This window comes from Condylura cristata, unplaced genomic scaffold (genome assembly GCF_000260355.1).
Source record: "Condylura cristata isolate star-nosed mole 26May11 unplaced genomic scaffold, ConCri1.0 scaffold00023, whole genome shotgun sequence".
NCBI lineage: Eukaryota > Metazoa > Chordata > Mammalia > Eulipotyphla > Talpidae > Condylura > Condylura cristata.
The window spans coordinates 25,821,697-25,849,327 of NW_004567124.1; the positions used below are offsets into that span (position 1 = coordinate 25,821,697).

Here is a 27,631-nt window from a genome sequence, read left to right on the forward strand (position 1 = left end):
TGAATGGTAGAGGGGTGTGAGGGAGAGTGGGGAGCAGAACAGGAGGATTTACCGAAATATACCGGTGAGGGGGAGCAGTGGGCAAGACAGGAGAGGTCTGCTGTTCCATGTGGGTTAGTTCCTTGGCTCGGGTTTCAAACTCATGCTGCAGTGACTGCATATAACTTCATAACCCCTTGTGCCACAAAGGAGGCCCTAATTTCCTTTGTTCTTTGCAATTTTATTCTTTGTTTATTTCTGGTGGGTTGACTAATTTTTTTTAAAAAAAAGGGGGGGGGGAAGAACGAAAGTAAAACAAGCTTACAGCTTTTCTTGGCTTGGTTCCAGATGTAGACTGCAGTTTAGAGATAGTGGAACATCAGGGCTTCTAAATACAGGGTCAGATGGAGGGACAATTGTCAACGAGCCCAGTGTTCAGAGATCCACATCTCCTCCGCCTGCTTTCCTGTTTTAACTTGGAACCGGTATTCTTGCTCAGCCTGAGGTTCAACAGATGTCAGCTATGTATGTTGTTCAATATTCAGGAAGCAAGGAGAGAGATTATGAGAAGAAAATGATTATGTTGCAGTGTTAAACCAATTGGGATGTTTGGAAGGACAGCTGAAGTGTAGATAAAGAAGGGATTCAGGCGATTGGATGTTTTCTTTCAGGTGTTAGGTAGTACTCCTTCAGAACCTCTTCTAGCTCTTGATCTTACCTCTTTGGTGATACATTAGCAGGTGAATATGGATTTTGCCTGGACTGTTAAGTCCCTGGGTGACTTGTATCTTTGCATACAAGATAAACATTTATTATTGAATTAGTAAATACTTGCTGCTACTGGAATACTTAGCCACTGAATTTTGAGGCATTGGAAAAAGTCAGAGATGTTGAAGTTTTGTAAACAGATTGGGTTATGATCTAAGTTTCTGAGACATTTTCTCAACTCCAGGTTTTACCTGCTAATGAAATTAGACTATTCCTATTTGGTGGATTAGTTATCGCATGAAAAAATTTTTTGAGTGTTTCGAGACCCAGAGTATAATTACCAAATTATACCAAATAGGAGCTATTCACTTTTGGATAGCAGAAGAAACCTGTTGAATAGGTCATTGATGGAAATTTCTTGCATAGTTAAGTTGATTTATGTCTTTTCTCTCTGACCTATTTGAAATAAAACTACTTTGAATTTTTTTAATGCCCCTAATTTACTTTGTTCATTTAATTGTGTGGTGTTTAGCTTTTTTTTTTTTTTTTAAAGATTTATTTATTTGTGCATACAGAACTGGGGTACAGGCCAGAGGCTCAGGGGCGGCGACAGGTTTCACCAGAGACAGAGTGGGGAGCAGAACAGGCAGATCGACGAAGTACACTGCTGAGGGGAGCAGCGGGCGGGTCAGGAGAGGTCTGCCACGCCATGTGGTCACCTCCCGGGCAGGCGGGAATCGAACTCATGCGGAAGCGGCTTTAGATTCTCAGTGCTGGGCTTTAACCCGCTGCGCCACCAGGGAGGGCCGGTGTTTAGCTTTTTTAAAGTGAAGGAGATGCTACTTTTTGTTTTAACTTATGTTTTCCTGACAGTGCTTTAACTTTAGAACATGAGTATTCATATTCATCATGAAAGTACCTCAGTTTTCTCTTAAACTCTCAGATTTTTTTCTATTTTGTATAAGGACCAATTGTGAGATCTTAAGGAGAAAGAATAATTTTTATATTGCATACTTTGGAGCTTTTGTTATTTCTTGGTCACATTCCTTATTTCATTGTTGTTTTACTTTTAGGAAAGTGGATCAAGGATAAATCAAATATACTTCATAAAATTTTATTTTATGGTTTTCTCAAAAATGACTCTAATTTGATATTTATAGTATATGCTGTACTCCATGTACTTTTGTCTTTGACTTGTTTGTTTACTCATTGTTTTATCTTGAAAAGTGGTTTTATTGATTAACATCATGATTTTCCTTGCCAGGTTATTTCAGAGATAGTCTTTTAAAAGTCTTACTATTTTTTGTTGAGGTTATATTGATTTTACAACATTATATATGATTTGGGGGTATCAGGTCACACCTCTTCAGATGTATGTTATCATACCACACCCACCACCAACGCATTAATAACTCTCCACCATAGGCCACTGGTCCCCGTCCATCCTTTTCTCTAAGAGGCAGTTTGAATTTAGCTTTCTTACACAACATAGAAAAAAGGTGTGTGTGTGATTTGTCTATATTTGGCTGTATTACAGGTGAACTGTAGATTGTTCTGAGGAGTGTTTTCTTCCTTTGATTGATGTCTTATTCTCATACCTTCTTCACTGACTTTCAGAATAACTTATAGCTTCCAATCACTATTTTTGGGTAATAGATTTCAAGAAGAGTTTTTGCTATGTTTATGTGTTTAAAAATTGTAAAGCTACATACATGTGTGTTTTGCCTAGCTTATGAAATAAAATACATTGTTTTAATTTAGTTGGTACCTCAGTCCCCACTATAGAAAAGTAATAACGAAATAAGCATATTAGAAGTCTAATGGAGAAAAGATTTCATAATGTAGAGGAAAGAAAACATAACTTACAGTTAGACTGTAAGTGAAAGTTATTCCTTGCTTTTAGTACCACTGACTTGGTTAAAATAGTTCATTAGCAGTTTTGCCTTTCTGAAGGTAAACAATTAGAAAAGGAATTATTTGCAGATTACTTTGAGGAGTAATGTATTTTATTGCCCTGTTTCTGAATGTGGTTAATGATTTTACTCAGTTTTCACTTTTGATTATGCATTTTTTCCTCTTAAGGCAAAGAGGCAACAGCGAAAGCTCAACTTTTTAATCACTCAGACGGAGTTGTATGCCCATTTTATGAGTCGCAAACGAGACATGGGTCATGATGGAATTCAGGAAGAAATTCTAAGGAAACTGGAAGATAGTTCTACCCAGAGGCAGATTGACATTGGTGGAGGGGTGGTAGTTAACATCACACAGGAGGATTATGGTAAGTCCTGAATCAAAAATTAGAGGAAATAAGTACCCATCATGTTTTAATATCTAAGGCTTACACATTACTAATTCTTGCAAGTTTTGTCTTGATCAATAGGTAATGTTAACCATTAAAGGGAATTTGTATTGAAGTAGGGAAAGTGTGAATGTTTCTAGAATACAAATATTGCAGAACAGGGAAAGGGGGCACCCCTGAAATGACTTAAAGACTTTGAAAAGGAAAGGTATAATTACATGTTTTGAAATTTTGCAAGTTTTTTTTTAATTTGTTAGTGAAGCCTATAAAATCAGAAGACTTATCTGAATATGTCTTAGCAGTGAAAATCACCTCTCACATAACAAATGAAGTATGAGAAAGAGACTATTCAAGTATGTTATTTTTGTCATCTTGAGGAGAGAGAAAAGTTGGGATGAAGTTTGAAAGGAATTTCAAACTTGAGAGTTAGACCATGTCTAAGAATAAAAGAGAATGAGACTGTTTCTATCTTGGAGTTGCACATATTTGTATTTCTTCCTTGAAATAGTCTTAGCCAGCATAAATATATAAAGAAATTGAAGCTTCTTTGTCTTGCTTTTCCTTGCTTAGACACTGGTTTACTCAAGAAACTCAGATTTAAAGTCTGGAATTCAGTCTTCCAGTTTTTGTATGCCTGACTTGCCTACTGTAGCTCATGGCAGCCTTCTGCCTCCATTGCCACTTCCAGTCCTTACCTCTGTCCATGAATTGAGTCTTCCTGTTCCTTCACCTTGTGGAAGTTTAGGGCTAAATAGAATGAGGGAGTTCAGGTCAAATGTTTTGGTATGAATTGCGTCTTTGAAGGAGATCAGTTAATGAGATGTGATAATCTATAAATTTTCCTTTTCAAGGAAAAATACCGAGTGGTTTCATTCATAGCAGGAGTATAATGGACCAGGCGAGAAAGTAATAATAATAATAATGAACAGTTATATACCAGAGACAATTTATGGGGGTGGAGTGGGGAATGGGATCAAAAACAGTGGGAGGAGGGAAATGCACTGGACTTTGGTGATGGCACAAGGGTGATTTGGTGATGGGAAGCCCAAGGGGATTATAACTGAGATGGAAAAATGCATAAAATGATGTAAAATAAACTATTATTTAAAAAAAAATTTATGTAAAAAAATTTTTTTTTCCCCTTTTCAGATAGTAACCATTTCAAAGCCCAGGCCCTGAAGAATGCTGAAAATGCATACCATATTCATCAAGCTCGGGTGAGTCTTAAATATGTAACAGGGCCTGAAAATACACTTTTATTTAGATGGTTTTCCTTTAGTCTTAATCATATTTGTGATTAAAAACTTTGGCAAATATGTGTATTGAGTGAGCACTGTGTCTCTGTTTACTTGAAAACAGGTGTACTTGAAAGAGGGCAGTCATTTGTCATTTGTTTATGAGTGTTTATAAAAGCTAGGATAGCTTGTTAAATCATGGATAATGAGTATGAAATGTACCATAGTTTAGTGATTTTTGCATGTTAAGAGAAGTTTATCATGAGGTAAGAAAACTAAGCAATTGCCTTCTTCCACTTTAGGAATGACTTGTTTGTTCATGAATTAGTGATCTTTAATGAAGTCAAAGAGAAACTACAGTTAGAGTGAATTAAGAAAAGCATAGTTTGGTATATGCATTAGAAACCCCTAATGCAACTTTGACAGGGTCCTGAACGGGTAGACACAAACATAGCCTTCTTCCTGCCAACCCCAATTAAGGAAATAAATTTTATATCAAATCCTCGATAAATTTATGAAGGAAGTAATGATTTAACTTAGTGTAAGTCTATAAAAATCTTAATACAATTTTTTAATTAACTTAAAAATACATGTAATATACTGTGTTTTTATAACATTACGTTATTAGGAATTTTGTTCAAATAAGCACAAGATAGAAATGTTGTCATTATGAATTTTATTTACAAAAATTTTTTTCCATTTTCTTCTAATATTTTTTTTATTTTCCAGACAAGGTCTTTTGATGAAGATGCAAAAGAAAGTAGAGCTGCTGCCTTACGGGCAGCAAACAAGTCGGGCACTGGGTTTGGAGAGAGCTACAGCCTGGCAAACCCATCTATCCGGGCTGGTGAGGATATTCCACAGCCCACAATTTTTAATGGCAAATTGAAAGGTTATCAACTGAAAGGCATGAATTGGTTGGCAAATCTTTATGAACAGGTGAATTTTAGAATTATGTCATACCCAGTCTGGCTTGTTTATTATCTGTTTTTCTCAAGGCATTGGATCATAGTATAATGAAATGGGCACAGGGTGTTTAGATTTCATCCTTATTAAAAAGCCTTATCCTTTGACATGAGTCCGAAAGATACCTGTGTTTCTAACCTGGAACTTATTAGTGAATATTTGCATCATGTGTAGTTTTTCCTAGGCTGTTTTGCTAAACTTGATTGTTTACTTTTGTGCCTGTGTTAGATTAGATGAAAGATTGGCTTGAACTTGTTCATCTCATGTCATGATTCACAGTAACAGCTTAGGAACTGGTAAAAGAAATCAGTTACATCTGTGGGTAATAGTACTGAAGCTGGGTATTCAAGTCACTTTTGCGTTGTTTGGGCAGTAGGTTTGAACCCTGTGTGATGCAATATGAGGGGTATTGACCATGTGTATTTTCCCCCCCAGGGTATTAATGGCATTCTCGCAGATGAAATGGGCCTTGGTAAAACAGTACAAAGCATTGCTCTCCTGGCCCACCTAGCTGAGGTGGGTAGATACAGTCTCTCCATCTTTCTTTGTCTTGTTCCTACCTCGGGCATTTTTTGCTGAGAATCTGCTACTTATCAAGTACCATACTATGTCCAGTAGCATACCAAGACAGTGACTTGCTGCTTACCTATAAGGCTTTTTATAAGGTGACACAGTGTGTTGTAACATTTGGTTCTAAAGAGGGCTAGCACAGTTTTTAAGCATGTGTGGTTTAAACACCTTCCTTCAAACGCCTATCTATTGAGAGCCACCTTTATCGTAACCAGTTAATTCCCAGGTCAGAAAGCATGGGTTCACATACCTCAGCTCTGCTTACTTAGCTTGTTATATAAGCCTTGGGTAATCCTCTTAACCTGTTTTGAGCTGACGTCATTTTGTTTCTCTGAGGTTTCTTTTCCTATTATGAAACATATGGATAATATCTACCTTACAGGAATTTTGTGTAAATAATTTAGAAAGTAAGTGTAAATATGTTTTGATAAAAGCAAAAGCTCTAAACCAATTAAATAATTCAAATGTTATGATAATCTAGTATGGGGAAATGGCACATCCAAGTCATTGTGTCATAAATGCTTTGTGAATGATACAAATCAGACCTGTAGGAGGCAGGGGTGGGAATAATTGCTTGGTAGCTTTTTTTTCAAGATGTATCTGAGTAACTTTCTTGAAAAATACAGAGAGTACAGACTTGGGAGAAGGAGTCCATTTCTCTTGTTATGTTTCTTGTTCTTAAACTGCTTTTATTATTGTTATTTTGAACTAAATATCTTCAGTTTCCCACAGTTGGCTGACCTATTTTTTCTATTTCAGAGAGAGAACATTTGGGGACCTTTCTTAATAATTTCACCTGCTTCTACACTTAACAATTGGCACCAGGAGTTCACTAGATTTGTTCCTAAATTTAAGGTAAAAATCAATTCAATAAGAAGTTCTGTTCTTTAAAATGAACATTCTGACTTAATGGCTTTTATAGTTTTGAGTTTTTTGAATTATCCCCAAACATCTTGCATACATTCTCTATAAAAAAGTAACTGATAAGAGCATGTTACTTCCTTATATTTCATAAGTTAGGAAACCAAAGCCCAGTTTAAATGATCTGCCGCATTAAAAACATCAATTGACATCAAAAGGCTTCTTGGTCAAACTGCCATAATATAAAATATCTACCTTGTTGATTTAACATAGATTTTGACAAAACAAACTTTTGGTTTCCTATCTTATACTTTATGACATTGTCATCCTCCTCCAAATATATAAATAAATAGTCCATTTTCTTGACACTTCAAAGTCAGATCTTGGTCTTGGTCTGTGTTACAATGTATAACATAGATAATGCGATGCGAAAGTTGATTGAGATTTGAAATTGAAATAGGAAGCAATTAGCAGAGAAGTGTGTTGCATCAAGTAAGGCATGAATAAAATTTAAATAGGGGTTTAATTATATAGTTATTGTAATATAACAAGAATTGGTAGGCTTATTGTTTGCAAATAAAAGGGTTTAATGAATATTCTGTCAGTAAAGGGTCATAAGTGATAATGAAGTTGCACAGTGAGGAGGATTTTACAGAAGATACTGACATCTTTTTTTGTTTTGTCTCCATAAATCATAGCTTCTGTGCAATTTAAAGGGACTAGGAAGGAAGATAGAGGGGGGAGGCAACTGTTTTTCTGGCTTATTTTTTGTGACATGCTTAGAATGTTCCACCTCACCTTTGTGACCATTTTTACGTGACATTAGGTCGTTATCTTTATCTTGACTATATTATTTTCAACTTTGTGAGCTCCATGGGCATATGGAGCTCCCCATCTTTCCCTTCTAGCTTTTTTTTGTTGTTATAAGTATGCATAGAGCAACCAGGAAGTTGAAAATTTAAGTCTTAAAAATTAAAAAAATCTTAAAACTTCATTCAAAACACTAAGTTTTCAGTAGTTCCTTCGCTGACTGATAGGTGGCATTGTGGTACTACTTGTGTCTGATATGTGTTTTTTTAAACTGTATGTATGTTTTATTAATGATGTATGTACATCTAAAAACTAAGCTTTCACTTGTATGTTGAGCTTCTCTTGATACTGTAATGTAGGGGTCAGCAAAATACAGCCTGTGGACCAATACCAGTTGCCATCTTTTTGTCCCAATTTTTTACAATTGTGATTAAATACATGTAACATAAAATGCACCATATTAACTTAAAGTGTTTTATTCTGTAGCATTAAGTACCCTTATGGTGTGATGCAATGATCACTGCTGTCTGGTTCCAGATTTTTTCCACCATCCCCTTAAGCTCTTATCTCCCTACAGTCCTTCCTCTGCAGCTTCTGGACACCACAAAGCGTTCTACCTCTATGGATTTGCTAACTCTGGATATTCATATAACTAGAATCACACAATCTGTCACCTTTTATGTTGGACTTCTTTCACTCAGCATAATATGTTCAGTGTTTATCCATGTAGCTTAAATCAGCACACTTCTTTTTATGATTGAATATTTAATTTTCTGGAGGATGGTTTATCCATTCACCTATTGATGGCTGTTTGGTGTTTCTGCCTTTTAGCTGTTGTTAAAAGCTCTGAGCATTCATGTATATTACATATAAAGGCTTCCCTTGTGGCACAGGGATTAATTTTCAGGGCTATAAAGCTACCACCAGCCACTGCAGCATGAGTTTGATCCCCATCTAGCGAGCTAACCCACATGATGCAGCAGGCCTTTCTCGTCTGCCTGCTGCTCCCCTGAGTAGTCTATTTCAGTAGGTCTAACATGTCACTAATGAATCCTCTTACCCCTGCACTTCTGGCCTACACCCCAGTTCTTGTATGCATAAATAAATAAATATTTGTTTGAATACCTGCCGTATTTTCAGGTTGGGGGAGTATATATGTCTATTAGTGGAATTGCTGATCATTCTGTTTTTAATTTATTGAGGAGTTCATTATCTGTTTTTGTGCAGACTGAGAGCTAAGAATATTTTTACATTTATAATTGTTGGTAAAAAGAATGTCATGAAAAATGAAATTTGAGTACATATGTATTAGAATACAGCTATAGTCTTGTTTGTTTATGGCTGCATTCTCACTACAATAGTAGAATTGAGTTAGTTGTGACAGAGCCCCTGTGGTTTACAAAGCTTAGGTTGCTGTGTTTCCACTTACAGGAAAGGTTTTATAACACCAACTTTATTGATTCATTGTTTCTATTACCATTAATCCTTTAGATTGTTAGAAACTTATTCACTTCTATATAGAACATAGATTACAGATTTATAGTTTGAGTACATTCAGAAGATACTTATCTATGATGATAATGTCTGAAAGTTCATTTTAGTAACACTTTCAGTAACACTTTCTGTGGCTCTAAAATGATCAGTGCCTCTAACTTACTCCTTTTCCCCATGAGATGAGTTACATTTTTGCTACAGTTAATATACCATTTTCATTCCTTGAAATAAGCTATTCTCTATTTCATTTATTTCTGTTATTTTGTTATTTTTTAATATTTTTCTGGCATCTTATGAAAGGAACTTAAGACTTGATTTTTGAGTTTTCTAATATGTGAATTCAAGGGTATTAATTGCTTTCTAGACAAAACTATACCCATTGTAAGTTTGACTTGTCACTTTTTTTGTTATGTTTCAACTCAAAATAATTTTTTATATATATAATAGTTTATTTTTACATATTTTTGTGCATTTTCCCATCTCAGTTGCAGTCCCCTTGGGTTTCCCATCACCAAATCACCCATGTGCCATCACCATAGTCCAGTGCATTTCCCTCCCCCCACTGTTTTTGATCCCATTCCCCACTCCACCCCCACAAAATGTCTCTGGCATATAGCTGTTCATCATTATCATTATTTTCTCACCTGTTCCGTTATATTCCTGCTATGAGAGAAACCATCTGGTATTTTTCCTTTTCTTTCTGGTATTCTAGTATTTTTCCTTTTCTTTTTGATTTCTTTCTGTTGCTGCAAAAGACATGTGTTTCTTTTTTTTTTTTGGTTGCTGAATAATAGTCTGTTGTGTATATGTACCACATCTTTTTAATCCAGTCATCCACTTTTGGGCATTTGGGTTGTTTCCATGTCTTTCCAATTGTAAATAAAGCAGCAATAAACATGGGGGTGCAGGTATCTTTTTGAATCAGTGTTTTTATGCCTTTTGGGTAAATACCTAGGAGTGGGATTGCTGGGTCATATGGAAACTCCATTTTTTGCAGTTTGAGAAACCTCCAAGTAGTTTTCCATAACGGGTGTATTAGTTTGCATTCCCACGAACTTTGTTCTTTTTACCTAGCATATGGTCAGTTTTTATAAAGTACTATGTATGTAAAAAATCATAGATATTTAGAAATTGTAGAGCAGTACTGTGTTCTACAAAGTCAAATTTGTTAACTTGTTCAGCTCTTCTGTATCTTTACTCATTTTTGTCTGCTTTTTCTAAATGAAAGAACTGTTCAAATTTTTCCATGATCATATATTTATCCATTTCATTTTTCTTTTTCTTTTTGCTTTATATATGTTCAAACTGAGATATGTTATAAATTTACTGTTCCTTTATCTTAGTGATTTGAACCTTTCGTTATTATAAAAACTCGCCCCCTTTTTTAAGACCTGCCTTAAAATTCTTTTTCTTTGTTATAAAATGGTCTACCTTTTTTGCTTAGTTTTAACATGCTATCTTTTAACTTTTAATCATTTTGCATATTTATATTTAAGAAATTTTTCTTGCTTTTATTTTTTGTGATTATTTTTAATGTAATAATGTTTAAATCTACTGACTTGCTATTCACCTCCTAATCCTTTTACCTGTTTAATTTTCCTTTTTGTATCCCTTTAGATTGATTAATTTCATTACTCTTACTTAGAACACCCTCTTACTCATTAAATTCTTCTTTTATTTAGTAGAAACCCAGGAGAATAGAATGTTTCTTTGACTTTAAAACTGGTAAAAATTAACACTAATTTATAGATAATACATGACTTTAACTCTATCTTCTTCTTTGCTACACTTACACATGCTGTTTTTAAAATATTTTTTGTAATTATAAACCATAAGACATTTCATTTTTTAAATTACATTTGTTTAAATGTATTAACATTACATATTCACTGCTTTAATTGATGTTCATTACTTTCTGCATAGTTATATATCTTTAACAATAGGGGTATGTTCTAAGATGTACGTCATTAGGTGATTTTTATCATTGTAAACGTGGTAGAGACTGTGGGCTATATGCAGTCCAGTGTTAGCTGTCATTTTGTGGCACAAGACTTAGACTGAGATTTTTTTTAAGATTTATTTATTTGTGCATACAGAACTGGGGTACATGCCATAGGTGAAGGGGTGGTGATAGGATTCACCAGAGACAGTGGGAAGCAGAACAGGAAGATTGACAAATACACTGCTGAGGGGAGCAGTGGGCAGGTCAGGAGAGGTCTGCGGCACCAGGTAGTTTACCTCTGGGGCTGGAAAGTGAGCTCGCACTGAAGGGGCTGCGCAGTGCTGCGGCTCGTTTGCATGCTGTGCCCTAACCGTTGCGCCACCAGGGAGAGCCCCAGACTGAGGTTTTAAAAAAAAATTATATCAAGCTACAATTCAAGAAGTACTTTGAACTCCATAAGGATAAAAAGAAAAAAAAAGCATACTTGGTAACATCACAGGGGGAAAATGTTGAATTTGCATTTTTTTGATTCTCCAGGCTTTATCCTATGTACTTTGTTCTTGTTCATTATCCACTTCACTAATTTTCTCTAAAGCTACATTGAATTTGTCATTGAACCCATCACTGAATTTTTAATTTAGCTATGTATTTCTCCATTCCAAAAATTATGTTCCATACTTTTATGTTTTGATAGTACACCACTGTAAATTCTCAGTCTTAACTTTCTTTTTTCCTGGAAAAAAATAGCTTTTTTAAAATTATACTTTTTCATCTTTTCATTATCTGGAGTTCCTGTGGAAGTTTTTTTTTTTTTGGCTGTTTTTCATGTGTTGTTTTTTTTTTTCCAGAGAGGAGTTGTGTTTTTTTGTTTTTTTTTTAAGACTTATTTATTTATATATACAGAGCTGGGGTACAGGCCAGCAGTGCAGGGGCAGTGGGAGGATTCACCAGAGACAGCGTGGGTAGCAGAGCAGGCAGATTGATGAAGTACTCTGCTGCTAGGGGAGCAGCAGTTGTGACAAGAGAGGTCTGCTGAGCCTTGTGGTCACCTTCCTGGCAGGGGATCAAACTTGTGCTGAAATGGCTTTAGTTTCTTAGTGCTGCGCTTTAACCCGCTGTGCCACCAAGGAGGGCCCTCATGTTCATTTTTAGTTACATGGTCTAGTATTTCCATATGCCTGGGTTTTGTTTTTGTTCACTGTTTTGTTTGTTTGTTTTTCTAAATGTTTGCCAGAAATTATAAGGGAAAAATTCTGGATGTAATTTGGGGTTGGAGACTTTTCTTCCAGCAAGAGGAATTTATATGTGCTATGTAATGTTTTGTTTATATTGCCTCGTGCTTTCATTTTTCCTGGGACACCGATGAAACAAAGTTTATTTAATCTAGACAGCAAGTGAGATGATTCAAAACTGGGATTTAGTATCTGTTAGGCAAAGTTATATATATTTTACCAGTCCATATTGATCTATTGATTGTCAGTATAAGACCATGGAGTTGGTAGTTATCACCTCCATTTTTTTCTGTGAACCTGTGTCTCTAAAAAAAAGCTCTGCTTTAGTTTCTTGATCTTGAACTTTTGAAAAAGATCAGCACATTCAAGAGGAATGTGTACCAGATGCCAAGCTTTCCTTTCTGTGTCTTGATTCCACAATTCTCCACTGTCTCAATAGCTCTCCGATGCCTTCAAGTATGTTTTATGAATGTGTTTTCATTTGGTCAGCAGGAAGAGTGCTAGTCTAGCACCTAGTCCAGCCATGACAAAGGAACTCCTATGTTCATTCTATTGGTTCTTTTAAAATCATCTTAAATAACATATTTGTGGTGCTGCTTTTTAGATCACCAATAGGAAATAATTTATATATTGGCCCTTTTTCCAGGTGCTACCATATTGGGGAAATCCTCATGATAGAAAAGTCATCAGGAGGTTTTGGAGTCAGGTAACTTTCAGCTTATACATTTATACATGTACTTAAGTATGCATATGTATATATGTTTATATACATGTGTACACACAATCTTTTCTTTTATAATGCTTTTCCTGTCAGATAGTAAGCTGAACTTGTATTCGTTTAGGATTAAGAAAGAACCCCCAGTAAAGACTAGTTTTTAACATGGTTATGATTAAGGTGATGGCTTAAAAAATAGTTAAAATTAAATACACTGCATACCTCCCGACCATGTGGGAGAAGCATATCTTTTAGGAGTACCTTAAATTTCTTGTGTTTAGAAAATGTGGTCCCTTCCTCATTACCTTGTTGTAATCACCTCCATTTTTTTCTGTGAACCTGTGTCTCTTTTCACCCTTTCTCTTTTATGTTTGCAGAAAACCCTGTACACTCAGGATGCCCCTTTCCATGTGGTTATCACTAGCTACCAACTGGTAGTGCAGGATGTAAAGTATTTCCAGCGGGTCAAGTGGCAGTACATGGTATTGGATGAAGCTCAGGCGCTCAAAAGTAGTTCCAGGTAACTCGAGTAGAAGATACCAAATTCTGTGGACTGAGGATATACAGATGTATCATCCCAAATCCCTTTGATTTTTTTTTTTCTTAAGTTATGACTTTAACTTAAATATACTATACGAACTTAACTCTAGTACTGTTCCAAACTGAATAATAGTTAATAGTTAATGTGTACTTGACTTACTATTGTTAAACCTTGGGTTTAACAAATTTTTATTAACTCTTGGTGAGCTCTTAGGACTTAGAGGTCCATGTAAACCGCTAGAATGGTATTTTCCATGGAACTTTCCATCTTTTAAAGGGTGCTACTTCATATTGCATTCTCTTGAAGTGGGACACACTTGTGGTTAGGATTAGTAAAAACCCCCTTTGCATTTTTCTCTTAACACCCTGCCCCTTTCTCCATTGCGCACAGATGAATAAATTTCAAGATTTCTAGTATAGATAAGTACTTTTTAATTACATGGTTCATGGCAATAAAACTGACCAGGGACAATAGAGGATTTTATCAAGTCAGAAAGGATTGGGCTCCGGCCTACTTGAGGGCTAGTTTTTCTGAATACTAATACCATGTTTTCAGTATAGACAAGTCAATTTCTTTGGAATTTCCTGCCCTCAACTTTGTTGAGTAATACTTTTCAGTTGTGTATGTGGTGGAATACTTGATTCTGAATATTTGTTATTTTTGTTAACTTGGAATTTGCAATTAATTTTATTGGACAGTGTTCGTTGGAAGATCCTCTTGCAGTTCCAATGTCGGAATCGGCTTTTGCTAACTGGGACCCCCATTCAGAATACCATGGCAGAGGTAGGCACTAGACAAGGTCTTAGTTTCATGTCTGCATTTATCAGTTTCTAAAACAGTGTAAAATTATTTACCAAGTCCATGTGGGATTTTACTTCTCAGATAAATTACAGTTTTTGCTTATAAGGAAGAATTTGAACATAGTTTGCCACACGTAGTTTAATTTTTGGCATCACTCCTGTTTTCTTACTCTCTTTTATAAAGCCAGTGAATTACTTTATTCCTCTCTGCTGTGTAATAAATAGTGACCATAGTAGGAATGCCATGCATCTAATGAAGAGATGTTTTTATACTAAAATTGAAAGGTAATGTTTTTTAATACTGATATGAGCTAAGATTTTTTTTTTTAATATTTATTTAAATCTTTAAATAACAGAACAGTTCGAAACACGCAGAACTAGTGAGATAACACTGCTGAAAGGAGCCGCAGGTGGGTCAGGAGAGGTCTGCCACACTATGTGGGTCACCTCCCTGGCTGGGGATCAAACTCATGCCGTGTCTGCCGGTAGCTTCCCACTACTGTGCTTTAATCTCTTATGCCACCAGGGAGGGACCTAAAATTTTTCTGTAGGAGAGACAATTGATTATCTAGAGTAGAGATCAGAAAACTTTAAGGTTTAGCAAGTAACTATCTTAGACTTTATGCCATGTAATCACATGTAATGTGAATAGCAGCAGTAGTTGACACAAATGAATAGGTGTGTGGCTGCCTTCCAGCATAGTTGTGTTTATAAAATAGATCGTAGACAGAGTTGGCACCATACGTGCTAATTTGCTGACCCCGAGTTTAGAGCTGTTAACAAGTTTTGTTACCTCAAATTGTGGTCATTTGTGAATTGATTTATGTTTTGTGAGATCTTAAATACTGTCCCACTGCAAAATCTGAGCAGGATGTGCATTTTCAAACTTCATTTTTGATTAATTGAAAAAATTAGTCACATTTTGCTGTAACACTTTTAGAATTTGGGTTGGTTGAAGTACATGTCACACATAGATGAGGAAGTGCATATAGACACAGACACACACACACATAACTACAGCATTCACTCTCTACAAACCTTTATAGCTTGCATGCTGTCATTTGTTGCTCTTCAGCTCTTTTGTTTTTCCTTTGTTTCCAGCTCTGGGCTCTCCTACATTTCATCATGCCAACGTTATTTGATTCACATGAGGAATTTAATGAATGGTTTTCCAAGGACATTGAGAGCCACGCCGAAAACAAATCTGCCATTGATGAGAGTGAGTACTTTTATGAACTTTCTTTTCATCTATCAGTGTAGGCAACCACATAATTATATGTTTTCTTATAGTTAAAGAACACCTTTTCTAGTAAAAATTATGGGTTTTTTTCTCTTATAATATATGCTTTCGTGAAAAAAGGACTAATTCATGGTATGCTGCTATATAGTCTTAATTATTAAATCAAGGCAGCATAAGCAGAGCTCATAAGATACCACATTTTGGCTTACAGAGTCCTCATTTTCCACATAGATCTTGAAAATTTCCTATCAGATTGTATATTTTTGAAATGGTGTAAGACTTTCTGTGATAAACAAAATATTAGAAGGGTCTTTTAATACATTTTCTATTTATGTTAGGACTGGTTTCTGTGAACATTTTAACCTTTATTTGTCAATGCTTTTCATCTATAACTCTTTTAGTAATTTTTTTTATGACGTGTTATGACATATCAAGTGGCATCAACTATTACAAAAGTCTTTATGCAGTTTCTCACAACAATTTGTTAATTTTGCTGCAGCCTTTGAGAAATTGATTTTCCTTTTAGGAATATTGGAGAAGTACCAGATAGCTTGCATTAAACTTACCTGAGAATCCTATTATTAGTAATCTGTTCCTAAAATGAGTCCCTGTTGGTCCACACTGAGTTAGTCACAGCAGCCAGCATTTGCTTAGTTGTCTATAGGAAGATGATATGGATAATCAGATTCCTTGTTTCCTGTTTGGGGAAAAGATTGGTTCATCATTTTTCAGATAATTATTTAACCAGAAGATGTTAAAAAAAAATACAGTGAAAGATACTGTAATGTTTCTTTTGTTCATGTTAAATCAATATATGTGTTATTTATGGGGGACTTCCTGGATTTTCAGACCAATTGTCCCGCTTACACATGATTTTGAAGCCGTTTATGCTGCGGAGAATCAAGAAAGATGTGGAAAATGAATTGTCTGACAAGGTAAGGATAGAAGATCCCATAAATTTAATCTGAATAATTAGGCATCTTAAGGTTTCAGAGTGAAAAAAATTTTTTTGTTTAATTAAATGATGATTACTTTGAGAGAAGACCTTTAAAATTGAGTACATTAAAGGACTTAAAAATGAGGTAAATAGTGAAGGCAAGAAACTTTGTTCAGAGCTATTTATTATGGTATATTTGAAATATTGTACAAAGAATAGTATAATGAATCATCTCATAACACCAAATAATTTAATAATCAACTCTCTTCTGGATTACTCAGAAGTAAATCTCAGAAATTACTATTTTTAAAAATTTCTTTACTTATGCATACAGGAACTGGGGTAGAGGGCAGAGGTGTGGGGTTGGGGGTTGAGAAGATTCACGAGAAACATAGTGGAGAGCAGAACAGGTAGATTGACTGAAATACATTGCTGAGGGGCGCGGCAGGCAGGACAGAAGAGGTCTGCTGCACCTTGTGGGTGTAGATAGGGCTTGTGCTGCAGTGGCTGGAGATAGCTTCACAGTACTGTGCTTTAACCTGTTGTGCCACCAGGGAGGACCCCCTCAGAAATTATTTATTTTATTTGTATATTTATTTGCATATTTTATTTGTATATTTATATATTTTTGAAATATATGAACACATATAATTATCAACCCTACTAAAAAAGTTATTCCATTTTAGTGTCATGTAAGTATTCGGTGCTGACACTTTTTTTTTTCCTTAAGATTGGATTTATTTATGCAATTTATGCATACAGAACTGGGGTACAGGTCAGAGGTGCAGGGGAGGTGAGAGGTTTCACCAGAATGGGGAGGAGAACAGGCAGATTGATGAAGTACACTGCTGAGGAGAGCAATGAGCGGGTCAGGGGAGGTCTGCCATGCCACGTGGGTCACCTCCTTGGCCAGGAATCGAGCTCATGCTGAGGTGGCTTTATCTTTGTAGTACTGTGCTTTAACCTGCTATACCACCAGGGAGGGCCTGACATATTTTTAGTTATTTTTGTTTTTCTCTCTTCCATCTTCTTTCCCACCCTGCACCCCCCCACCCCCCCAATTTGGTTTATTCGAATCAGAATCTAACATGGTCTACACATAGCATTTGGGTGATATAACTCAGAAGTATCTTTTAATACCTCCCTTTTGCTTATCCTTGCAACTCTTTGTTAATGAAATGAGTTGTTTGTCTTACAAAGTTTTGCTAATTACATTTTTGTGTTTTCTAATATTTTCCCTTTTCTTGTATTTCTACAAATAAGAGATTAAGAGGTTTAATGTGCTTTGTTTTATAATATTTTTTTCACATACAACACCAGTAATTTTAGTGTATAACTGTCTTCTGTTAGATATTTACCAGACTTCTGTAATTTTCTGTTAACCTCCTTTGAATTCTCTTAATTTTCCTTTTTTTCTCCTAGTCCTAGTAATTTTCCCCCATTTTTCCATAGACTTCTGTTTCTCTCTGAAAGGCATTTTTTCTGATTCTTAGTAACATCTCTTTGGAAGATTATACTGAAAATGTACACTTTCAAAGAGAGGAATAGAAGTATACCTTTGTTTTATTACTTTAAAAACAATCTTGACTGTTTTATGCTGACTGATTTTAGCTAAGTAGCAGTGGTACATGGATGCATTTGATATAAGGAAAATAGCTAATAAAAAAGAACAGATCCTTGAAATATCAGAAGGAGCTTACAAAACAGCAGGGTAGTAGTTTCTGTTATTCACTAGTAGGGAGGTGATCAGAGGACGTAGTATGGTTCTTTACTACTATATATAGCATGATTTTCTTTAATATCATTAGTGTTTTATTAGATTTTTAAAGATTTATTTATGCATACAGAACTGGGGTACAGGCCAGATGTGCAGGGGCGGTGAGAGGATTCACCAGAGACAGAGTGGGGAGCAGAACAGGCTGACTGACAAAGTACACTGCTGAGGGGAGCAGTGGGCAGGTTAGGAGAAGTCTGCAGGGCCCAGTGGATCACCTCCATGTAGGGATTGAACTCATGCTGAAGTGGCTTTAGCTTCTTAGTGCTGTGTTTTAACCCATTGGCTACCAGGGAGGGCCCCCTAATGTTTTATTTTTTTAAATAAGGACAGGTTTATTAGGAAAAAGAATGGAAAAAAAATAGGCACATAGATAGACACAGATAGACAGTCTTGGGACAAGAACTATCTCATTAAAGTTCTTAATCTGTTAAAGAATAGCCTATTTATTTATTGAATCTTTGCCTGTCAGCCACTGATAAATAAAGATGCATCCTGTAGGGATTTGAAGAGAAATGAATGCATGAGTATCTAATACTATGTTACAAGAGATAAAATGGTGTCTTTGTGAAGCATAATGGAGATGTAGTTACGGTAGTAGTTCTGCTAGGCAAGGTTAAGGAAGATACCAAATCAGAGATGACATGAATTATATCTGTAATGATGAGTTGTTATTTACTAGGAAAATATGGTATATGGTAGCAAGGGGGTGCTAGGTAACGAAGCAATATGAGCAAAGGTAAAAACAGCATTCAAATATTCTTCGTGCTTGTTAAACACTATTCAAAATAAAGTATATTCGAATGCATAGTGATGAGTAGACTGGGATAGATTATGGAAGACTTTCTCTGCCTGTATGAGAATATGTAATGTTTTACTGTAGGCAGTATTGTACATTGAAAGTTATTAAGATTTGTATAGAAAGTTTCTTAGAACACAGAGAATCCAGAGGCAGAAAGACCCTGACGTAATAATAGTCTCAGGTTAGATGTGATGACATTCTGCCTGTATGAGTTTGGACTGGTTAGAAAGGTGGTTAGAGGTAAATTTCCATGTTGACTGAGAATCTTAGGGAATGATAGAACATGGAGTTTGAGAGGAACAAAAATCAGCTAAAGTGTGTCTTTTGGCAACTACGTGATTAATAATGCTATAAACAAATTAGTAGATTGTAGAAAATATTTTTTCCCCTGACATGTCATATATGCAATTTCTACAGACTGTCTTGAATGGCACTGTTATAATCTGTTGGTAGTGGCAGTGTGAGACTAGGGTTGTTTGAGAATATATTTTTGTAAGTCACTACAATGGGTATTAGTTGGTTCTATTGGAAATGGAAAGAATTGCCCAGGAAAAGCATACAGAGTGAGTGATAAGGGAAAAAGGTCAAGAAATGTTTTTCTGAATAATTAGCCATATCAGAGGTTTGTAGAGAAGACTCAGTGACTAGAGATATGAATATTGTTTTATTAATCATAATCTTGACTTGCATGTGTTTTCAACTTTATGCTGTCACTGAATTTTCATACAACTTTTTTTCCAAATATAAATATCCTTAATTGATTTTAGATTGAGATTCTCATGTATTGCCAACTGACCAGCCGACAAAAGCTGCTGTATCAGGCGCTAAAGAACAAAATTTCCATCGAAGATTTATTGCAGTCTTCCATGGGTTCTACTCAGCAGGCACAGACCACCACCAGCAGCCTCATGAATCTAGTCATGCAGTTTAGGAAGGTAAGTACTTAGCTCAGCTCCCTTGGACTTGTCTTTATTAACCCCTTTCAAGAAAATGGCTGTAGCCTCCATGCTAAATAAAACAAATCTGTTAAACGGAGGTGAATATGAAATGTATGTATTTACAAAGGTAAATTTGTAGGATTTGGGATCCTGTGTCATAAAGTGATAATAGCTGCATTGTCTTACTGTATTCCTTCCTCTTAGGTGTGTAATCACCCAGAGTTATTTGAACGACAAGAAACTTGGTCTCCATTTCATATTTCCTTAAAGCCATACCAGATTTCAAAGTTTATCTACCGTCATGGACAGATCAGGGTCTTCAACCATTCTCGAGATAGGTGAGCAAATACTAGTATGACAGTGTTTTGTAGTTTGGGGGTTTGTTGCTTAGTATCTTTAGTAATTTTAAGGTTTAGCATAAGATTTTGTAGATTAACATAATGAAGAATGTGTTTCCAGTGATGAGACATTTTACACAAAGGGTGGACAGCTATTTATTGAGTGATCTTGTAGGAATTTGTGCACAAAGCCTTGTTAGCTAGCTGACCTGAAAAGAGCTAGCCACTTACGTTGTATTTTTGAAGAGGAATGTGCTCCTATGTGCATTACATATTTGTACAAAGAGAGAACAGCAAATGTCTCTGCTCCGGTAGTGAAATTGGTTTTATACTTGGAATAACACTTGTGGGAGGACTGGTTAGACTTCAGAATAGTCATATTTACCTTCTCCTGGAATCAGCAATGAGAGATTTTATACTGGTGAAATGTGTCTTAGTGATTCTCTGATAGAGATCACTTCCATTCAGAAAATAGGTGGTTAGCTCTGCGTCTTTGAGTGAAGGTGGCTCTGGTTTCCTGATTTCTTTTTTTAAAAGATCTTCCAAGGGATTTTTATGCCCTCCCATATTTGAAAACCTGAATTTAGAAAGCTGCTTCTGTAGTGAAATACAACAGTACTATCAAAATAATCACCGATGGTATTTATACCCTAATGAAACTGAAATTGAGACACATTTCTTGTATTTAATTTTAAGAATTCTGTGTCTGTAATAGCTCCAGTCTAATTTTTAATTAGATGAGCAAGAGGAAACAGACCAGTACTCTAGTGTTAATAGATTTTTTTATGTCCAGTATATTAGTTTTAAATAGTTTAACAGCACTAGATTTGTGCTTCTCTGAAAAAACCTAAACTTTTGAGTTTGTGTTATCTTTTACACCTTTATTACATACTTAATTCTTTCTGAAATTTTTGCCATGATTTTTGCATGGTAAAAACAGCAATAATCTTCTTAAAAGTAGAAATAGCTTCAAAAGAATCTCTTCAGCTTGGAATTTCTAGCCTGCTTAACTTCCCAGAACTTATATTTGAGTTTGGATTTATTTTACTTATTTTACAGGTGGTTAAGGGTTCTACTTTCTCCATTTGCACCAGACTACATCCAGCAATCTCTCTTTCACAGAAAAAGTAAGTGTTCTGATCTTTGGGAAGGAAAGTATGTCAAGGATTTATCAGGATGCTCCTTGTTTTCCTGAGTGACTAAGAGAAGTAGTTTTACCTGCATTCTGGGCCTTTGTTTATAAATTGTTAATAAAATTTAGGTAAATTGCTCTTCATATGTAATCTCTATGATATGAGGCTCTAACAAGAAGCAATCGGAAATTATTTCATTGAATGTATGTCTTTATATCTGCTTCTTAAGAATCTTACCTTTGGGGACGGGAAAATCAGGTTGTAGAGAAATGAGAGTTACAAAAATTTATATATATATATTTTTTTTTATTACAAAAGTTTATTTTTACATCATTTTGTACATTTTTTTTCCATCTCAATTGTAATCCCCTCAGGTTTCCCATCACCAAGTCACCCATGTGCCATCACCATAATCCTGTGCATTTCCCTCCCCCCATCCCGTTTTTGATCCCATTCCCCACTCCACCCCCACAAAATGTCTCTGGTATATGGTTGTTCATTATTTTTGTTATTTTCCACCTGGTCCACTATACTCCTGCTATGAGTGAAACCATCCGGTATTTTTCTTTCTCTTTCTGGCTTATCTCACTAAGCATGATCTTTTCCAATTCCATCCAAGTTGCTGCAAAAGACATGTGTTTCTCTTTTTTGGTTGCTGAGTAAAAAAATTTATATTTTTTAATTAAAAGATTCTTACCCGACCCTCCCTGGTGGCGCAGTGGGTTAAAGCGCAGCACAAAGAAGCTTAAGCCACTTCCTCATGAGTTCGATCCCCACCTGCCCCAGAGGTGACCACATGGCATGGCAGACCTCTCCTGGCCCGCCTGCTGCTCCCCTCAGCAGTGTACTTCGTTGATCTGCCTGTTCTGCTCCCCGCTCTGTCTCTGGTGAATCCTCACACTCTCCGCATTTCTGGCCTGTACCCCAGTTCTGTACAAATAAATAAATAAATCTTTAAAAAAAAAATGATTCTTACCCTTGAAACTTCATAGAAACAATGCAGGACTCTTATTAATGTGACTTAGTCCCTTTTTCCTTAGTGTAAGGAAAAATGATGCTCAACTTTGAGCATTGTCCAAAGTCTTAATGCAGAGGTTCAGAATTTTTCATTCTGTCCTTTTTTTTTTCTGAGTGTGATAAAAAGAGAGGGCAGCCAAAGATCAAAAAACCCCAAAGGTAACTTAATGAGCCAGCTATACTTTCACCTGTATACACCATATGTCATAGGTCTGCTTTTCCTGCTCCTCACTGCAGTGTAAGAATGACATTCTTATTTCTGTAAAAAGGCTAAATGGTCACTTTTAGAGTATCCTTTGATACTTAAGTCAGAATTCAGGCATTAACAAGCTTTTGTTGAATATTATTTCTTGTATTGCTGTTGGTTTTAACTCTGTGGCTATTCCAGGTGTTAATGAAGAAAGCTGTTTTTCTTTCCTTCGCTTTATTGATGTATCTCCAGCAGAAATGGCAAATCTCATGCTTCAGGGACTTTTGGCCAGGTGAGAAGTTTGCTCATATTTTGATGAGAGAGCAGTTGGGAATAAGAATGACGGAAAAAAACTATTCATTTAAACACTTAATAGTGTATCATCTTAAGAGAGTCTTTATTATTTTTTTTCTGTTATATGAATTAAAAATTCTAGAAGTGGATCTTTATTTTCTGTTGGTTCATTTAATACTTACCTTATGCTTCATGATATACCTGAAATAAAAACTATTAAGCTCTTTAACCATATGCTAAAAAAAAAGTCAAGTCTTTTTTATTTCTAGTTACTCTGCTATGTTTTATTTTCTTCTGTAGGACAGATGGTTGCTCTGATGAAATGGTTGATGATTCATTTAGCTAATGTGATTACAGATAGCCTACTTTAAGTAATCTGGAAAACTTAGTTCTTCTTGTACTTTAGATTAGCGGCTTTCATTTGTTTTATTGTATTTGTGTAATTTTTAGTAACCTCAATAGGAAAGGCTATCTCCCTATATATTTTTCTGACTGTTTTTGTGATAGCAAAATACAAAGAGCAGCTTTACAGAGAATTTGTCCTCACAGTTACAAACCAAGTTATGACAAAGAGAATTTATAGAACAGAAGTATAAAATGACTTTATCTGAAAGTAGGAAATAACTGTTTTTGAAATGCTCAAGATTTACACAAGACGTATTAATGAGAGACAAGGTTCCTTGCTGCTATGAACAATCAAAACTCCATGGAGCACTGAATAAGCATGTCTGCTGTGGTTTGTTTCAGATGGTTAGCTCTTTTCCTGTCTCTGAAAGCCTCCTACAGGCTCCATCAGCTGCGCTCCTGGGGAGACCCAGAAGAGGAGAGCCAGCAGAGATATCTGCGGAACAAGGATTTCCTTCTTGGGGTTAATTTTCCACTATCCTTTCCCAACCTTTGCAGCTGCCCTTTGTTAAAGGTAAGCAATTAATTCAGCATCAGTTAACTCATCTAGTACTCCCTTCCTTGTTCTTTCAATCAGTAAATGTAATAATAAAGTAAATGATAACCTGTGAAAACTGAAATAGTTCCCAGGTAGTGGGAGCAGTGTATATATTGAGTTATAACTTACTGTATGTGACTTAACAGCAATTTTGTGTACTTTTGTATGTAAATCTAAGAAAATTATGTTATGTATATTTTACTGAGAAGCATACAGTTTTTAAATGTAAAGCTCTATGAATTTATTCATATGTATAAACTTAAGTAATAGCTACCTAGATCAAGGCGTTAAAGAACATTTCCAGCACCCAGAAGAATCTTTCATAATTCTTTCCATTTACTATGTCTAGCTCAGAACAAAACCCACAAATAAAGAAAATCACTATTTGCTTCTCTTAACACAGATTATTTTGCCTGTTTTTGAACTTTTTGTAAATAGAGTTTACATTTTGCCTGACTACTTTCGATCAGTGTTATAAAATCTGCTGGTTGTCGGAAGTTTAGAGAAGTTGCTGCCTCCATTTAGGGACTGTTAGGGACTAAAAGTGTGTCACATTCTTGTATTTTTCATGTACAAAAAGGCACTCTATTAAGGAAAGGAAATTGCTGTATCTTCAGGAATATGTATTTTTGGATTTAGTAGCCACTGCCAAATATTTTTCCAAAATGGCAACAGTTTTTTTTTAATATTATAATAGTTTATTTTTACATATTTTTGTGCATTTTCCCATCTCAGTTGCAATCCCCTTAGGTTTCCCACCACCAAATCACCCATGTGCCATCACCATAGTCCAGTGCATTTCCCTCCCCCCAGTATTTTTGATCCCATTCCCACTCCACAAAGTGTCTGTGGTATATAGCTGTTCATCATTATCACTACTTTCTTGCCTGTTCCGTTATATTCCTGCTATGAGAGAAACCATCTGGTATTTTTCCTTTTCTTTCTGACTTACTTCACTAAGCATGTTCTTTTCCAGCTCCATCCATGTTGCTACAAAAAGACATGTTTCTTTTTCTTGGTTACTGAGTAATATTCCATTGTGTATATGTACCACATCTTTTTAATCCAGTCATCCACCAAAATGGCAACAGTTCTAACACATTTATATTTCCACTAGCAATACTGTTGTGTAGTAAGTGGTAGGGAAAGTGAAATGAAATGAGTTTATAGAGGGACCTCTTGGTTAATGCTAAGAACTTGGATTTTATTCTGACTAAAAAGAGTTCTGAGAATAGGGTTCTTTATATGATGTAAAATAAGAGTTTAGGAGATAGGTGTTTTCTGTATATACTCTGGAATGGGTCATTAGTCTTGTGATTAACTGCTAGCAAATGCAGGATGTTCTTTGACTGGATCTGGTATTTGCCCCTGTACACAGAAGAACCAGTTTGATTTCCTTCTCTTCTATTTTTCTGTTTGGGTTCTCAGGCTTTGCTTCATGCACTTTTTTGAACAAGTAATATATAATACAAAAGGAGAAGAGAATTAGGATCCAGCCTGATTGAATATTTAGTTAACAGTGGCAGGGTGACTTCTAGTGCAGTACTAATATGTCTTATAAATAGTTTCTTTGATTTATATAGATTCATTCCTCTAAATTTGTTACCATGTGTATGTTACTATAGTTATGAATGTAACTAGTTTTATTTTTGGTATGGAAACCATCATTTCCCCAAAGGTTTCTTATACTCTGATTTTTTTTTTTTAAGGTTTATTTAGTTATGTATACAGAACTGGGGTACAGGCCAGAGGCTCAGGGGCAGTGAGAGGATTTATCAGAGGCAGAATGGGGAGCAGAACAGGCAGATCTATAGAAATACACTGCTGACGGGAGCAGCGGGTGGGTCAGGAGAGGTCTGCCACACCATTTGCGTCAGTTCCTGATGGGGATCCAACTCATGCTTAAGTGGCTTTAGCTTCTCAGTGCTGTGCTTTGACCTGCTGCGTCACCAGGGAGGGCCCATACCCTGTTATTTTGATAAATATACCTTACTTTACACTCTTAAGATATGAGCTACTAATTTGTATTCTGTTCTCTGAAAATACAGTGGTGTTTTGAGAGCATCTAGTGAGGTCTTTTATTGATTAATGAATTTCCTGAGAAATTCAGATGTGGCCAATATGCTTTGTGGAAAATTGGCTTTGAAGTATGAATATTTATTTAATTGAGTTAGTCACTTCCATTTCTTTCTGTTTAGTTTAATTTTGTTTTGTATTTGACATTTTGTTATTTGACATTTACTCTTTATGGAGTGTATTCTAAGTTATTGAGCCATTGGGCTACAAATAGCTGAAAACTTTATGTGTAAAGATACTGTTCTGACTTTTGTCTTCATCAGTTGACTTACGAATGAGGTGATATATTTTGCCAGTTTGTTCATCTGTCTTCTCTAAGAAATCTCTGCTTATGTGTAAAGATACTGTTCTGACTTTTGTCTTCATCAGTTGACTTACGAATGAGGTGATATATTTTGCCAGTTTGTTCATCTGTCTTCTCTAAGAAATCTCTGCTTTCAACTATGCAGAATGATCATTATATGGTATCTAGTTTTTAAAGTTAACCTAGGTTCTGAACAAAGAATCATTTTGTTGAAGCTCCATGTATAACAATTAACAAAAATATAACTTATATCTGTGGATTTTGAAAGGTGGCCATGACTCAAATGTGTTTTCCCACATGGTAAAGAGTGTGGCTGTAGCAAATGTTACTGATACATACATGCAATTTAAAACAAAATAGTCAAATTATTTCACTACTCATGGAAAACATGAGTTGAAAAACATAGCACTAGGTGACTGCATGATATTGAATAAAGAGAGTCATTTCATGGATTATTCTGGATCACTTTTTTTAATAGTAAGAATGGAAAGAAATAACGTTTTGAGACTTAAAATGAACTCATGATTCTAAGGAGTAGGTAACTTGTTTCTAAAAAGATAAACCAATGGCTTCCCTTTAGTAGATAGTAGACTAAATAGATTAGAGAGATGAGTGAAGTATCTAGAGATATTAAACATGCACTCAGGAAAGTACACAAATCCTAAGTGTACATACAGATTGATCACATCACAAAACACTGCCAGAATGCTGCTCCAGAAGCCATCTTTTGTCTATATCCAGTCACTGTTATTGACTGGCTTCCCCCACAGGAATTACTATATAGAAGCATTTGGGCAGTTTCCAGTTTTGTTACTATAGATAGCGCTGTTGTGAACATTACTGTACACACCTGTAAGTGAAAATTAATGAACATTTTTTTGTGTCCTGTTGAAGAAATCTTTGCTTCTACTCATGCAAATAATAAAAATACACTGACTTAAAAGAATATAAAAATAAAGATGCTTTAATAGTTAAAAATAGATATAAGTAATTGCTAAGTTAATATAGGTAAAGTTCAGAATGGGAGGAGAGCACATTAGATAGAGCAGGACAGAAGCAGACCTCAGAGTTATAGTACTGTTTATCTTGTTTGGATCTTGAATGGTGGAGATATAGATAGGAGGAAAAATAATATTTCAAGTTTAAGATTAAAGATAAAATAAAGGACAGTCAGAAAAAGGACTAAAAAGGTAAGTCGTGGGAGTCCTTCATTGTCAGTCTGTGGGGTTTTGATATTAAGTCAGAACTCAGCCTCTTTTTACTTTCTTCAAAAGATGATGCAGTTGCTGGTGGGAATGCAAACTAGTACAACCTCTATGGAAAACTGTCTGGAGGTTCCTCAAACTGCTAAACATGGAGCTTCCCTAGACCCAGCAATCCCACTCCTAGGTATCTATCCAAAAAAAGACACAAAAACACTGATTGAAAAAGATACTTGTACCCCCATGTTTATTGCTGCTTTATTTACAATTGGAAAAACATGGAAGCAGCCC

The 27,631-nt window shown here is 35.5% G+C and overlaps 1 protein-coding gene across 1 annotated transcript in view; it reads left to right on the plus strand.

The window, feature by feature from the left end:
- Positions 1 to 27,631, plus strand: part of INO80 (INO80 complex subunit) — a 95,508-nt gene that overhangs the window by 11,841 nt on the left and 56,036 nt on the right. Inside the window, exons 9-23 of the mRNA XM_004687904.2 lie at positions 2,770 to 2,965; positions 4,136 to 4,203; positions 4,951 to 5,160; positions 5,623 to 5,703; positions 6,517 to 6,612; positions 12,743 to 12,802; positions 13,189 to 13,331; positions 14,051 to 14,135; positions 15,254 to 15,371; positions 16,242 to 16,327; positions 19,673 to 19,840; positions 20,048 to 20,181; positions 21,241 to 21,308; positions 22,720 to 22,813; positions 23,563 to 23,734. Coding sequence (XP_004687961.1) covers positions 2,770 to 2,965; positions 4,136 to 4,203; positions 4,951 to 5,160; positions 5,623 to 5,703; positions 6,517 to 6,612; positions 12,743 to 12,802; positions 13,189 to 13,331; positions 14,051 to 14,135; positions 15,254 to 15,371; positions 16,242 to 16,327; positions 19,673 to 19,840; positions 20,048 to 20,181; positions 21,241 to 21,308; positions 22,720 to 22,813; positions 23,563 to 23,734 — 1,779 coding nt within the window. The remainder of the gene's footprint in view (positions 1 to 2,769; positions 2,966 to 4,135; positions 4,204 to 4,950; positions 5,161 to 5,622; positions 5,704 to 6,516; positions 6,613 to 12,742; positions 12,803 to 13,188; positions 13,332 to 14,050; positions 14,136 to 15,253; positions 15,372 to 16,241; positions 16,328 to 19,672; positions 19,841 to 20,047; positions 20,182 to 21,240; positions 21,309 to 22,719; positions 22,814 to 23,562; positions 23,735 to 27,631) is intronic.